At 34.8% G+C, this 16,862-nt stretch overlaps 1 protein-coding gene across 2 annotated transcripts in view; it reads left to right on the forward strand.

The window, feature by feature from the left end:
• Positions 1 to 16,862, forward strand: part of PRSS12 (serine protease 12) — a 76,670-nt gene that overhangs the window by 41,591 nt on the left and 18,217 nt on the right. For both annotated transcript variants that reach the window (XM_027063474.2, XM_053217008.1), the window contains 2 exons: positions 2,215 to 2,356; positions 14,035 to 14,240. In XM_027063474.2, coding sequence (XP_026919275.1) covers positions 2,215 to 2,356; positions 14,035 to 14,240 — 348 coding nt within the window. The remainder of the gene's footprint in view (positions 1 to 2,214; positions 2,357 to 14,034; positions 14,241 to 16,862) is intronic.

A 16,862-nucleotide genomic window follows, 5' to 3' on the forward strand; every position in this document is an offset into this window, starting at 1 on the left:
TGTCTTCTTTAGAGAAGTGTCTATTCATGTTTTCCGCCCATTTCTTCACTGGATTATTTGTTTTTCAGGTGTGGAGTTTGGTGAGCTCTTTATAGATTTTGGATACTAGCCCTTTGTCCATCTGATATGTCATTTGCAAATATCTTTTCCCATTCCGTTGGTTGCCTTTTAGTTTTGTTGGTTGTTTCCTTTGCTGTGCAGAAGCTTTTTATCTTCATAAGGTCCCAGTAGTTCATTTTTGCTTTAATTCCCTTGCCTTTGGGGATGTGTCAAGTAAGAAATTGCTATGGCTGAGGTCAGAGAGGTCTTTTCCTGCTTTCTCCTCTAGGGTTTTGATGGCTTCCTGTCTCACATTCAGGTCCTTTATCCATTGTGAATTTATTTTTGTGAATGGTGTGAGAAAGTGGTCTAGTTTCAATCTTCTGCATGTTGCTGTCCAGTTTTCCCAGCACCATTTGTTAAAGAGACTGTCTTTTTTCCATTGGATGTTCTTTCTTGCTTTGTCAAAGATTAGTTGGCCATACGTTTGTGGGTCTAGTTCTGGGGTTTCTATTCTATTCCATTGGTCTATGTGTCTGCTTCTATGCCAATACCATGCTGTCTTGATGATTACAGCTTTGTAGTAGAGGCTAAAGTCTGGGATTGTGATGCTTCCTGCTTTGGTCTTCTTCAAAATTACTTTGGCTATTCGGGGCCTTTTGTGGTTCCATATGAATTTTAAGATTGCTTGTTCTAGTTTCAAGAAGAATGCTGGTGCAATTTTGATTAGGATTGCATTGAATGTGTAGATAGCTTTGGGTAGTATTGACATTTTGACAATATTTATTCTTCCAATCCATGAGCACGGAATGTTTTTCCATTTCTTTATATCTTCTTCAATTTCCTTCATAAACTTTCTATAGTTTTCAGCATACTGATCTTTTACATCTTTGGTTAGATTTATCCCTAGGTATTTTATGCTTCTTGGTAAATAGCACCATCTTTAATGGTGTCAATAGAGATACATGAAATTCTATAAATCATTTACATAACTTAGATAAACCTCAGTTTGCTAGAGATCAGTTTCTCAACTTTAAAAAAAAAGGAATGACTTCTATTATTTTAAATTTTTATTATTTTTATTTTCTAGCTTCAGCATTTTTTAAAGTCTTGAGGCATAATGGACACACTATATTAGTGTCAGGCATACAGCATAATGGTTCAGTACTTGTATACATTGTAAAATGATCAACACAAGTCTAATTAACACCCATCACCTTACATTGTTACAAAAAATTATTTTTCTTGTGTTGAGAACTTTTAAGATCTAATCTCAGCTACTTTCAAATATGAAATACAGTATTATTAACTATACTCACCATGCTGTACATAACATTTACATTCAACTTTAGTTATCTTAGTAATTTGTATGATTTAAGCCCTTCTTTTGAAAGCAATAGTAAATGAGAAGCCTGAGATGGAAATTGTCCTTGTTAGCTGCCTTCGTTTTTTTTCTCCCCACACATTCAAGTTACCCATGCATGCCAAGGGTATATATGTTTATGCCTTCTTAAAAATCTCAGCTTTGGAGTATAAATTTTTAGCTGTGTTCAAGGATAAATGACCAGACATGAAACAAAAACAACTCCAAGGAAATATCTTTTACTATTTAGAAGGTAGTGGAAATAATAAGAGACTCTTAACGATAGAAAACTAAGGGTTGCTGGAGGGTAGGTGCGCAGGGGAATGGGCTAAATGGGTGATGGCATTAAGGAGGGCACTTGTTGGGATGAGCACTGGGTGTTAATGTGTAAATGATGAATCACTAAATTCTACTCCTTAAACCAATACTACACTATAAATTGAACCTCAATTAAAAAAAAAAGAAGTTAGTGGTAATAAAACCATTCACAAATTACAGTGCTAATTATCCATTCATTCATTTATTCATTCATACAACAAACAGCTGTGGCATGTCCTCTATATATGAGGTACTGTTCCAAGTGCTTGGGAATTCATAGTTGAGCAAGTGAGTACTCTGACCCAAAGACTTCAAAAGATATTGCAAAAGTGGATATGGTTTTTTATTAACACTTCTCTCTCATTCACTCTTTCGTATTACCCAGCTAATTTTATAGTTAATTTAAAAAAATGATTTGTGTTTTACAAAGTCTTTCATACTTTGACATCAGTTTGCTGTTTTGGCTTTTCTAATACTTTTGAATCATGACTTAGGTTTTCCTATCAGACTGATGGATGGAGAAAATAAGAAAGAAGGACGAGTGGAGGTTTTCATCAATGGCCAGTGGGGAACAATTTGTGATGATGGGTGGACTGATAAGGACGCAACTGTGATTTGTCGCCAGCTTGGCTACAAGTAAGAAAAACCTAATTATTTGGAATGGTTACTTGATGAACATTTCTAACTATTCAGGTTTGTTCTGATGAGTTATTTCTTACCTAAAATTAATTTCTATGAATCAATTGAAAATACTGGCAGCATGCTGACTTGATTCAGAATTGTGAAGACATACTATTTAGAGTCTATTTAAATTTTTCTATTCTCCTATAAGCCATATACACTGTTATATAAGAAATGTAGCTTTTGGAGTGCCTGGCAGGCTCAGTCCATAGAGCATGCAACTCCTGATCTTAAGGTCCTGAGTTCAAGCCTCACGTTGGGCCTAGAACTTAATTGTTTTATTTTTTAGAAATACATATTTTATATTTTATTTTTTATTTTATTTTAGAGAGAGGGTGTTTGAGCAGGGGAGAGGGGCAGAGAGGCAGAGGCAGAGGCAGAGAGAGAGAGAGAGAGAGAGAGAAGGAGACTTACGTAGGCTCTACACTCAGTGCAGAGCCTGACATGGGACTCAATCCCATGACCGGGGGATCATGACTTGAGCTGAAATCAAGAGTTGGACACTCAACCAACTGAGCCACCCAGGTGCCCTGGGCTTAGAGCTTACTTAAAAAAAATGTAGCTTTTATATAATAGCAAATAATCTAATATTCATAATACTGCTTGTGTCAGGCAGAGGTGTTAACCTTTTCTCTATGATTTAGGTTTCAATACTCTAGCCTTTTAAGAGACTCTGGGGTTATGAAATTGTACTTAGTTCTCCGTATTCACAGTAGTTCCACTCTCTAAAATCACAGTGAAACACTGCATTAGCTAATGCTGAGCCATTGCTTCTAGAGTTAAGGTTGAACAAGGCAGTGCTCTGCCTTCTCATTTTAGCTCTCAATCTTGGAAACAATTAAGAATTTTGTGGTCTGTTAGTACTTTTTTTAAAATTTATTTTGCATTTTTATGCTTTTTTTGTTAATCATTTCACTGTTTAAAATGCCCCCCAGCACAGTGCTATCTAGTGCTACCTAGCATTACTAAGTGGAAGAAGGCTATGATTGTGATGTGCCTTGTGGAGAAAATACAGGTGTTGGATAGGTTTCACTGAAGCATGAGTAATAGTGCAATAAACATGGCACTAAATAGACTGGGAAAAGGACACTTGTTTCAGTTTGAGAGCTGAAATAAACAAGCAGATTATCTTCTTCTGATGCCTCAGCTGGGCAATGCACATTTTTTGAGGCTTTGTGCATGTCTGCAAATGACTGAAAGCACCGTGAGTATTGATTTGGCAGCTACAAATATATGTAGCATGTTACAGTGTAGAGGATATAAAATTGAAATGAATATTGAAATTGAAATGAATTGATGAACTCATAATAGATTACTAATATTGGTTTGGATTTTTAAAAAACCTTTAATTATACATCTATGCATATCTTAAATATTGATAAATTTAACTGCTTATTCTATGCAGAATACATTTTTCTTTAAAAAAATTTTTTTTACATTTATTTATTTATTTTGAGAGAGACAGAGATAGTGCAAGTGGGGGAGGGGCAGAGAGAGGGAGACAGCGAATCCCAAGCAGGCTCCACACTGCCAGCTTAGAGCCTGATGAGGGGCTTAAACCCACGAAATTGTGAGATCATGACCTGAGCCGAAACCAAGAGTCAGACGTCCAACTGACTGAGCCACCCAGGTGCCCCAGTACATTTTTATTTTTAAAAGTATTTCTAATTTAATAAAAATTCAAATGTTTTTTCTAAATTTTTAATTCAAAGTTGTTTTTGGTTACCCAGAAACAACTTCAATTTCCTGCTCAGTTTTGGACCTAGTTGTAATTCCAATTGTCTTATGGTAAATGGGTCCATTATCTGGGATCTAGATTTTCAGTATTAAAATAGGCATATGACACAGATTTTCAGCTTTCAAATTATGAAGGATAGAAGTAAGATAGGAAGAATTTATGTTAGATGCCTCGGTGAACCCTGTCAACGATTTATTTCCTTTGCTAACTACTTTTCTAACACTCCTTCCTTTATTTGAAAAAAATGTATTATTTTTCTTACATTGCATTCACAGTGAATTTATCCAAAATCAGCCATTAAAGTACAGCAAAACCTTGGTTTGTGAGCATAATTCGTTCAGGAAACATGCTTATAATCCAAAGCACTTGTATGTCAGAGAGAATTTCCCCATAAGAAATAATGGAAACTCAGATGATTCGTTCCACAACCCAAAAATATTAATATAAAAATGATTATAGTACTGTAATATAATACAAATAATAAAGAAACTACAAAATATAAAGAAAAATAAACTAACCTACACTTACCTTTGGAAACCTTTGTGGCTGGTGTGAGGGAGACAAGAGGAGGATTATTGTGTAGGACTACTTTCACTGTCACTAACTGCTACCTATTGGCTCGATGGAATCTTCTTCTTTTTGTGCAACTTTACCAAGTTGGAACCTATCCAATGACCTTGAATGAAGCAAAGCATTCCTAAGCTTACTCTTGTATGGAAAAGTAAAGGACTGTCCATAGGTACTTTGAAGTGACAAAAAAATACACTAGTCCCGTTATGGGCACCTTCCAATGTTCTAAAAAATCACTGATTTCTGCCAAACACCGCATCCTGAGACCAAGCATGGGAGCATGGGAGATGATCACCCACAATCCTCCAGTGAAAGAGAACCACTGACTCAGTCATGATCATGTGACATTTAGCATCACGTACTACTCGTGTTGCAGGACATCGCTCGTTTCTCAAGTTAAAATTTATTAGAAATGTTGTTCATCTCGTGGAACACTCGCAGAACAAGTTACTTGCAATCCAAGGTTTTGCTGTATATTGCTGTTTGAGACTGTTTACTTGGCTAACTTTTATTTTTTATCAGAATAATCCAGGAAACTTAGTGTTATCTTTGGAAATAGGAAGGGAAAGATCAAATTGATCCTTGAATTGTGTGTCTAATCAATGAGAGGAAAAGTTCATAAGCATATCCATCAATACATTTTCACTTTAATTTCTTTCTACATTTTTTATTGCTTTTAACTTACCGGTTAGTCCATTTTACATTTAACTTAAAGTTTATTTATTTTGAGAGAAAGAGAGAGTCAAAGAGGGTAGAGAAAGAGGGAGAGAGAAAGACTCCAAAGCAGGCTCTGCATTGTCAGTGCAGAGCCCTATGCGGGGCTGGATCTCACAACTGTGAATCATGACCTGAGCCAAAATCAAGAGTTGTACACTTAACTGGCTGAGCCACCAGGTGCCCCTATTTTGCATTTAACTTAAATGGTGAATTTCGGTAAGAAATAATATAGGTTAAGTGAACAAAGTTTGTAGCAATTTTCAATAATGTTTCTGTAAGAATTATCAAGAAAAGCATTGAAAGAAGAGCTTACTGTGTAATTGTTTCTTTAAAATAAAGTCTCCTAATAAGTAAATCAGTAATTAAATGTTATAACAAATTGGATAATCATCTTCTAGTGCACAGGGTATAATTTACCATCAAATAATATTTACATGAGAATCATGTGGCTATTTGATTAATCTAAATACACTTGAATGTTTTTATAATTTTCCACTCAGGGGAAATGGATTTCATGTAAGAACATATATATAATTGTAAACAAGTATGTGACTAGAGAATATTTTTTCCCCTAGGTCTACTTGGAATTGTTAAAAATTCTTTAATAAGGCATGTCTTTGTAGAAATCAATCTAGAAGACTTTTAAGCTGTCAAAAGGCTTGGGTGTTAGAAATAGAAGTTTTTATATTATATATATTATATATATATGTGAGGCTTTGGAAATACTGAGGAAATTATATGTGAGGCTTTGGAAATACTGAGGAAATTATATGTGAGGCTTTGGAAATACTGAGGAAATACTCCTTGGAAATACTGAGAATCCAAATAGCATTAGACAGTATTTCCACAATGAGAGAAACAAAATGAAGTAACAAAACCAGGAAACATGAATGGTAACTAATGTAGATATACTTAGAGTGAACAGAAAGTAAAAGGCATTATTTAATTATGCATTACATTTTACATTATGTCTGACAAAGTCTAGCATATGAGCATATTATTTTTAGAGGGCTCAGAGAGAATGTGTTGATATCAGTTACACTCGTCAAGATAGACTAAATAGCTATGATGGAAATTCCATTCTATTTGAACTATGTGTGAATCCATTAGCATATGTTCTCAAGATGACATTGTTCTTGTACTGCATATTTGTTTTAGTACCCCTCAAAAGAATTTGCAAAATTGTGTGTCCCTAGAGAATTAGTAGAGACCTAAAATTAAGTATATCTAGTTTTTACCTTATAATTAAATAGCTGCAAAGGATATAATTTAGTTTCTGGCATATTTGTGTATGATATTTAGAAATAGAACAGTTATATCACTCTTAATTATAATCCAATGGAATATCAGTATAATAGTGACTTGATACTGTCTGTCATCTATTTAAACAATACGTGAGGGGCACCTAGGTGGCTCAGTCGGTTGAGCGTCCGACTTCGGCTCAGGTCATGATCTTGTGGTTTGTGAGTTTGAGCCCTGTGTCGGGCTCTGTGCTGACAGCTCAGAGCCTGGAGCCTGCTTCTGATTCTGTGTCTCCCTCTCTCTGCCCCTGCTGTGCTTGCACTCTGTCTCTCTCTCTCTCAAAAATAAATAAACTTTTAAAAAAATAAAAAAAAATACATGAACAAGCTCTTCTTTGACTTTGAGAAATTTTACATAGTTACTTCTCTTGAAATTGTATTTAAAATTTTCCTCTCCACAGTATCCTAAAGTTGCAATGCTTTAAAAAACACGTGTATATGAGTATATACATATATACATACTTATGCAAATGTGTGTGTGCCTGTGTGTATGTGCATGTGTATATGTACATGGAGAGAGCAAGAGAAAGAGAGAGAAATTAAATCCTTCTAAAAAGTTCCTCTTTAGAGTTTATGATTTCTAGTATACAACCGATTAAAGACAACACAAACAAAAATTTGGTAAGTAAGTATTAAATATAGGAAATAAAAACTGAAGAAAGGTCCCATTTCTAACTTTGATGAGTTGGGTTTATGGTGCTTGGTTAAAGGAGACTTCATTGCTATCATATATTTTGAATTGTTCTTTTGACCACTTCAGAGGCTTTTAAATCTTGGAGTAATGCATTGTGGTAGGATTTGGGATGAGTGAAAAATATGTCTTTTTTTTGTGTAGTAGGAGAGGAAAATTTTGAAGAGAAGTTGATTTTCATTTCAGCCAAACCAGTTTTAGGCGACAATACACATGTCATTTGAGGATCCAAATACTGATTCCCATAAAGCCATGCATCCTAAGAAAGTCATCTTCTACTCCCAGGAGCACTTACATCCCAGTTTAAAGACTGTCTAATGTATTGAAATTGTCTGCTGTGAATTACTGCCTGGCTGTAGCCTAGTGGGAAGTCCCTTCCCTTTTTTCTATAGATGACACAGTCCTTAGTTGATAAAAAAAAAAAAAAGTCACAGAAAGTTTTTTTAAATTCCACTACATTGCTGAGAATCTCTTTATTTAATCATGCACTTTTATTAGTTAAAATGTTCCCTAACTTCTATTTCTAATGTATCTAAAATGGTGCATTCTTTTAGTCTGTAAGTTGATAAATTTCTAAGAAATCATCCTTCATTTTATTTAATGGGTCTAATTTTATTTTCTATACATTTATCTCTACCTATCATCTACTTCTATGGTATTTATGATGATTTTTTGTCTGTCTGTTCTTTGTGTACTCTTCTGTTTTTTTATATGCAAGCAACCCAATTTTCTACTTTCATTCTTTCCTTTCTTTAGTGGTTGGACACTCAGCATTCTTATTGTTTTACTGGAAGTTCTGTTTAAATTTTTAGCAAACATGCTGGCATATTTTCTTACCAATTTCAGAAATTATCTGTAAGTTTCCCTTAGCATGCTATTATTTACTTTCTACCTCCACTCATCCTCACTTCCCACACTGATGGGAATCACCTGGGATTTTAATTTCAGAATGCTATTAATTTTTTACTTTCTTTGAATGATGTCTATTTGAATTTCAAAAGGCTTAACATTATACAACCACATTGTCAACAATTATTTCTGTTTTTTTTAAAAAGATTAATAAAATAAGCAATATTTGGCGATTCTAACTCAGAAAAAGGAGAGAAAATACAACTATACAAAAATACAAATATACATTAGAGAAAAGAAAAGGAATACGAGCAGATACACATATCTGGTTAAAAAAATTATAGAATACTGTGAACTACTTTTAGCTAATAAACTTGGAAATCTACATGAAATGATCAATTATGTAGGAAACCACATTTTCAACAAAAATATAATTATGAAAATTGATAGAAAACCTAAATAGATTGGTGATCACGGAAGCAATGACTCTGATTTTTTTGCTGAGGAGTTTTGACTGATCTTCAATTCAGGTATTTCCCAAGTTATATAAATTGATGCAGAGTGGGAAAAAAGATGGAAATCTTTCCATTCATTTTATGAGACTAATGTAAATTTATTTCATGACTAGATAATCCAAGTATACTCACACACACATCAAGAAAACTATATTCCATCTCATTAATCTACATACAAAAATTCAAACAAAATATTAGCAAATTTAATCCAATGGTGTATTTAAACAGATTTGAAGAAATGGGAGTCTATTGCAAGAATATAAAAATGGTTCAAAGTGAGGCATTCAATTAATGTATTTCAGTGTATGATCTATAAATTAAAACAAATATGATCAACTAATAATGGCAAAACTTTATATGTTAAAAATCACCATTTCTTCCTTATGTCTCTTAGGAAGCTTAGGATAAAATAAAACTACCTTACCTTTATATCACATTCATCAAACAGGAACAAAACAAGCATGCCTGCTATTACTTCAATGACTCAGTATTATCTGAAAGTCCCACTATCATTAAGCATTGAGATACCAGTATTGAAAAGGAAGTCAGAATTGTTACATGAATAATGTGATTGTCCAACTAAAAAACCCAAGAGAACCAATGGGAAAGACACTAGAACTAGTGTTATTTTTTAAAAGGCAATAGTTGCTATAAGCTAAGTAGAAAATAAAAAGAAAAAAAGATCATTTAGAGCGTACAAAACCCAAAAACCAAACAAAAAACCCAAAAACAACCTAACTAGGAATAATCACAAGAATTGAGACCTATATGAAAAAAAGTAAATCTTTACAAAGGTAGAAAAGTTAATAAGTGATATACAACAATCCTGAATGGGAAGACAGAATAGAGATTAATCTATTCATTAAATGCTGCCCTTATAAAAATCTTTTTATTTTCTTGGTGTGGCTGAGGGTAGGGGTGGGGAGAGGAACTTGACTTCAAAAGTCATCTGGAATCAAATCCATGTGGTACTGGCACAGGAATAGGCAAGAAGTCAACGATACTAACTACAGCAGTGATTATCAACTTTGGGTGTACACTAAGATCACACTGAGAGTTAAAAGAATATTACCCATGACCAGCCCCATTCCCATGGATTTTACTTTAATTGATGTCAGGTGGGGTTCAGGTTTTGCTATAATATAAAAGCTTCCAGGGGCGCCTGGGTGGCTCAGTCAGTTCAGCTTCCGACTTCGGCTCAGGTCACGATCTCACCGTCTGTGAGTTTGAGCCCTGCGTCGGGCTCTGTGCTGACAGCTCAGAGCCTGGAGCCTGTTTCAGATTCTGTGTCTCCCTCTCTCTCTCTAACCCTCCCCCGCTCATGCTCTGTCTCTCTCTGTCTCAAAAATAAAAAAATAAAACATTAAAAAAAATTAAAAAAAAAAAAAAGCTTCCAAAGGTAATTTTAATGTGTAGCCAAGGTTGGGGATTACTGTATTGTAAAGACCAAAAAATGACTTATGTACATGTAAGCATGATAAATGTTAAATTATAAAGACTTTTAGAGGTGCCTGGGTAGCTTAATCGATTAAGTGGCCGGCTTCAGCTCAGGTCATGATCTCATGGCTCATGGGTTCGAGCCCAGTGTCGGACTCTGTGCTGACAGCTCAGAGCCTGGAGGCTGCTTCGGATTCTGTGTCTCCCTCTCTCTCTGCCCCTTCCCTACTCACGCTCTGTCTCTCCCTGTCTCTAAAATATATAAAAACATTTAAAAAACATTTTTTAAAAAGCCTTTCAAATCAGTGGGAAAAGTTATTGGGACAATGACCTTAGGGACAAAAATAAAACTATATCCCATACTAACACTAAGCAGAAATAAATTCCAGATAGATCAGAACTATGATGCACAAAATAAAGCAGAAAAACTTTTCTTTGAATAATCACATTTTAATTATACATATTTCAAATGAATAACTTGCTTCCCAAAGACTTGCCCTGTATTCAGCAATATATATCCAGAACCTTAAAAAATGTTTATACCTGTTGAACAAAAATACTACTTCTGGGAAGAAATCTAAGCTGTCCACAAAAACTTCTGTTTAAGAGTGTGTGTGTGTAACAGACTCTTAAATAAGGAGAACAAACAGAGGGTTACTGGAGGGGTTGTGGGAGGGGGGATGGGCTAAATGGGTAAGGGGCATTAGGGAATCTACTCCTGAAATCATTGTTGCACTACATGCTAACTAATTTGGATGTAAATTTTAAAAAATGAAATTAAAAAAAAAAAGAAAGAAAACAAACTGATAGTTACCAGAGGGGAGGTGGGTGAAATAGGTGATGGGGATTAAGGAGTGCACTTGGGATAAGCACCAGATGATGGAACTGAAATCATGATATTGTAGATGTGAAACTAATATAACACTGTATGTTAACTATACTGGAATTTAAAATAAAATTACATTTAGAAAAAAAGAAAGTGTGTGTGTGTATGTAATTATAAAAAGTCTTGAGTTTTAAAAGTAAATGTGCAGCAGTGGGGAAATAAACTCTAATTTTTCTATGTTAAAGTTTGATGTAGAACTCCTTGAATAGGAATCACCTATAGCTTATGAAAAAATAGATTTCTAAGTCCCACTGGTGATACACTCATTCAGAATCAACCCAAGTGGTCTTTTAAGTACTCTGAAGTTTGAGATCTACTACACTAATGTGTACAATGAATTTTTTTAACCACTAAAAATTATAGTTAGTTTTTTCCCCATAAATATGTACAGGAAGGGAATGTACCCGGATGCTAACAGTGTGTTGTTGGGAATTTTTATATTTTTATTTGTAAATTTGATACAGTGAGCGTTTATTACTTCTATAGTTATTAAATAAGTTTTATATTAAAAAAGACTTACTCTAAGAGTACTGTAAGAATCATCTGTTTGGGCATAGGGATCTTTTACAACTTACTACTAGCTGTATCAGTTTTTTTTCTTTTTCTTTTCTTTTTTAATTAATTTATTTATTTTGAGAGAAAGCACAAGCCGGGGAGGGACAGAGAGAGAGGGAGAGAGAGACTCTCAAGCAGGCTTCACACCCCATGCTGAGCCTGATGTGGGGCTCAGTCTCACAACCTTGAGATCATGACCTGAGCCGAAATAAAGAATCAGGTGCTTAACCAACTCAGCCACCCAGGTGCCCTGTGTCAGTTTTGAAGTGAATGTGTTGCCAACCACAAGCATGTGAGGCCAGTTCTCATTGCTGAAGAGGGTCTTTCAAATTAATTTCTCAGATGATTTGTATCAATAAACTTTGCTAAGATTTCTGCATAATTATAAGGAAAGTATAATAATTTTACCTTAGTTAAGTAGAATATGTTTTGATGTCAGAAATCTGGGCCAAATTGTCATTTTTAATGAGTCAGTTTCTTTTAATTTGACACCTGCCTTTTGCCTGTTTTTCTCTTGGGTTGTTAAGGTTTTAAAACTTTTTTTAATGAATTTTGAGAATTCTTTTTATTTTGTATGAGAATCGATTCTATTGGATAGATTCACCAACAAATATATTTGTGAATATGTAATACAATATATGCATCAACTTTTTAATTTATCTTTTAACTTTCCTTAGGGTGGTTTTTAGTAAAGTAGCATTCTTAATTTTTATTGAATATATTAGTCCTTTAATTTAAAGTATACCATCTGTGTCTTGTTTAATAAATCTTTCCCTACCTGAAGTTGTAAGGATAATTCAAAATAAAACTTTGCTTTCGTAATTTTGCCATTTACCAGGAATTGAGTTTTGAATGTGGTGTTAGTTTGAAATATTTCACTTTCAGCTTTTATATTTGGATATTTAAAAAGAAGTACTGTGTAATTAAGAACAAACAACAAAAAAGTAACATACCAAAGTAAATGTTCCTTCTATTTGTGATTCCTGGTTTTCTCTTTCTCCTCTAAAAATCAGATGTTTTTACTTTTAAAGTATTCTTTAAAATGTTTAGTTCCCTGGGTTATTATCTAACCTCATAATTTTCTTAGCAATTTTAACCAATTTTAAAAACACTGTTATGTTCTTTAAGAAAATTTTGAGATGATTTTTTTTCCTGCTTAAATTAGAGTTTAAGGGGCACCTGGGTCACTCAGTGGGTTAAGTGTCCAACTCTTGGTTTCAGCCCAGGTCACATTTTATGCAAGATTGAGCCCTGGATCGGGCTCTGTGCTGACAGCATGGAGCCTGCTTGCGATTCTCTCTCTCCCCTCTCTCTTTGTCCCTCCCCTGCCCATGTGCATGTGTTCAATCTCTCTCTCTCAAATAAATAAACTTTATTATTAAAAAAAAATGGCCTCATAGTTGTGAGATTGAGCCCCACTTTGGGCTCCGGGCTGGGTGTTGGAGCCTGCTTAAGATTCTCTCTCCCTCTCCTTTAGCCCCTCCCCCCTCATAAAAAATAAAATAAAGGGGTGCCTGGGTGGCTCAGTTGGTTGAGCTTCTTACTCTTGATTTCTGCTCAGGCCATGATCTTACAGGGTTGTGGGATTGAACCCCAATCATGGGATTGAGCATGTAACCTGCTTAAGATTCTCTCTCTCTGCCTCTCTCCCCCATCATGTGCTCTCTCTCTCTCTCTCTCTCTGTCTCAAAAAAGAGCATGTAGTCTGCTTAAGATTCTCTCTCTCTCTCTCTCTCTCTCTCTCTACCTCTTTCCCCCATCATGCACGTGCTCTCTCTCTCTCTCAAAACAGAATAAAAATGAAATAAAAAAATGTTAAATAGTTGAAATTAGGGGTGACTGGGTGGCTCAGTTGGTTAAGCATCTGATTTTGGCTCAGGTCACGATCTTGTGGTTCCTGAGTTCCAGCCCTGTGTGGGGCTCTGTGCTAACAGCTCAGAGCCTGGAGCCTCCTTCAGATTCTGTGTCTCCCTCTCTCTTTACCCCTTGCCTGCTCACACTCTGTCAATCTCTCTCAAAAATAAAATATTTTTTAAAAATTAAGAAATAATAAAAAATTGAAATTAAAAACAAAAATAAAAACTAGAGTCGAAGACTATCATTAATTTTTGACATGCCATTAAATGTGACTTTCTTAGCAAAACTTAAATTAGAGGCACCCAGGGCAGTAAAGAAACTGTGGGCTAGCAAAACAAAGAAGGTAGAGTTATCTCTTTTAAGCTTGTTTTTGATAGTCATGAAATAAAATTTTTTTTAGCATACATAGATGCTAAGTTTAATATACTAAAATTAATTGAATGAGAGTATATGTTGTGATGTGTTAAAATGTATGAGTGACTGGTTCTCCACATCCTCAAGAACGCTCTGTTTCCAGGGGCCCTGCCAGAGCAAGAACCATGGCTTACTTTGGGGAAGGGAAAGGCCCCATCCATGTGGATAATGTGAAGTGCACAGGAAATGAGCGGTCCCTAGCTGACTGTATCAAACAAGATATTGGAAGACATAACTGCCGCCACAGTGAAGATGCAGGGGTCATTTGTGATTATTTTGGCAAGAAGGCAACAGGTAACAGTAATAAAGGTAAGTCATTTTCCAGGGCCTGTACAAGTCAAAGAGTGTTCTTCACTTGATTAGTATCAGCAGTACTTTGATAACAAAAGTCTCCTTCATAAGACTGTATATAATCCCTGGTTCCTTGTGCTCATATTTAGAGGCAGTGGTTTCCTGACAAACCTGACTGGATGGGGCTTATAGGGAGAGCAGAGCTCAGGGGCAAGAGTGGATTTACAGGATTTGTAATCTCTGGCATCCGGCCCTTTCCATGTTCTCAGCCATTTCTGTACCATTCCTTCTCTGGATGTGATAAAACTGTCAAACTTGTTGGTATCCTTGAAGATTTAGAACTGATAATTACTTCACAAAAACAAGGCCAGAAATGACAATTTAAAGATATGGCATAGAAAGGAACTTCTTCCACTCTCACTAGTATTTTAAACAATAGAGGTACATTTAAAAGTAATTGCAAAAAGAAGGTTATCTTTTGTAGATTTTATTCTCTGAAATTAAAAAATGTAAGGGAAATGAGAAATAATCTTTCAGTACAACACAGTAATAGGTGTTTTATACTTAAATAAAAAGGTCATTGAAAGCTGAGTGTAACTTTTATGAAACAAATACTGCTTTAGAATAAAGAAGTAGCTATTTTGTAGAAAACTGGTTACATTTTATGAATAGAACAATGATCTCTTTATGTGTTTTGAAAGCTCAGAGTTTTGATCATTGGATTTTCTGAAAAGTAGGTGTATCTGTATTTAAACATTCTCTTCCTCTAACATCTTTTAATTGCTAAAGACCATGCAAAAATGAACTGGATGTTGTTAATATGATTCTTCACTGTCTGAGGAGCTTTTGAGTATGAAGAGTACTTACAACCTTTTGTGCTTTGTTTTATACACACACACACACACACACACACACACACACACACACACACATAATCGGCTTACTAAATCATATATTTAATATTATTAAATAGTATACTTATATACAAGTATTAATTATAACTTATTAAAGTGCCTTCAGTAATTTAAACTATAGTTAAAAATTGAATATAATTAATTCTTTGGATTATGTCAAATTTCTTAAGTGGTAGAAAAACATAAAAATTCAATAATTGTAAAATGTTTTTGCTTTGGATTCTCTCTGTCTGCCTCTCCCGCACACTCTTTCTCTCAAAATGAATAAGTAAACTTAAAAAAATTATTTCCTCTTAGACAAGCTGGATTACATAATTTGGTTTGTTAACCCTGATTTTGTATTGAGGCTCAAGACCTAGTGACTTCTATAAGGGGACTGAAACTCAAGGCATTGGTTATTGGTCATCTGATGGGATCCTTTTATAAATGAATTTCATTTTGCTTAAAAAAATTTTTTTTGTAGCCGTGGATTTTACGCCTTATTATATTTTACACTTTTGCAATCTGGTGCTTTGCCCTGGAATGATGTAAACTTTCAGTTTTGCTTGCTCAGTATTACATCATTCTTTATCTTGGCCTTATATACATTGACCTGACTTGGACCATTATTTGAAACTTATGTTTTTCTAATGTCTTATAATTTGCTGTGTCATCTAGAGGATTCATAGCCTAAGAGATGAGAATTAAAGTTTGACAGCATGCCTCTGAGATCACTTGGCAAATTAATGATCTTGGTAAACATTGTTGAACCTTTTTCTCCATGAAGAAATAACTAGTGTTGATCCCCTACTGAGCTCACTTTTACCTGGTTATTATGGGGGAATATTAGTGCAGACTAGATTTTCATGCTCTTGGCACAATTCCCCACCTTCTCTTCTTACACAGATAGAAAAAGTGTCAATCTATACTTGGTAAACATGTACTTAACCAAAGAAACAAAATACCCCTGTAGAGATTCCCCTCCTTCTAAAATTATTTTTAAAATAGCTATACTTTGGGGCACCTGGGTGGCTCAGTCAGTTGAGCGTCCGACTTCGGTTCAGGTCATGATCTCGCAGTCTGTGAGTTCGAGCCCCACGTTGGGCTCTGTGCTGACAGCTCAGAGCCTGGAGCCTGCTTCAGATTCTGTGTCTCCCTCTCTCTCTGCCCCTTCCCTGTTCATGCTCTGTCTCTCTCTGTCTCAAAAATAAATAAAAACATTAAAAAAAATTTTTTTAAATAGCTATACTTTATTTTATTTACTTTCTTTCGTATACCACCTTTTCATATATTTTCGTTCTTAATTCTTTTTTTATGCTCTTGTGAGAGTCTGTTATCTTGGGAAATTTGACTGTATTACCTAAAATGCCACTTAGTTTGTTTAGTAAACCCTTTCCATATAATAATATGCTATATGAGTAAAATATAAATGTAAATATAAATCAGAATCCCATTCTAAGTTACATTTTGTATAAGTGGCCTGGAAAGTGTTGTATGTGAAAAGCAAATTACTTAGACCTGTACTACCTTTGCAATTCTCTTGTTTTGTTTAATGTTCCTGCACTCCGAAACAGTCTCTGTAATCAGCAGAGGGAGGGCTGTAGGCGCCCGTGGGATGACATGCTGGACAGGGTCACAGCTGAATGTGGGAAACCTCATAAAGTTCCTTGTCTGCTTGTGAATTCTTGTTGCCTTGGCTAAATGAGAAGACTTTTCTTTCTTTCTTTTTTTTTTTTTAATTTTTTAA

Source organism: Acinonyx jubatus, chromosome B1 (genome assembly GCF_027475565.1).
Source record: "Acinonyx jubatus isolate Ajub_Pintada_27869175 chromosome B1, VMU_Ajub_asm_v1.0, whole genome shotgun sequence".
Classification (NCBI taxonomy): domain Eukaryota; kingdom Metazoa; phylum Chordata; class Mammalia; order Carnivora; family Felidae; genus Acinonyx; species Acinonyx jubatus.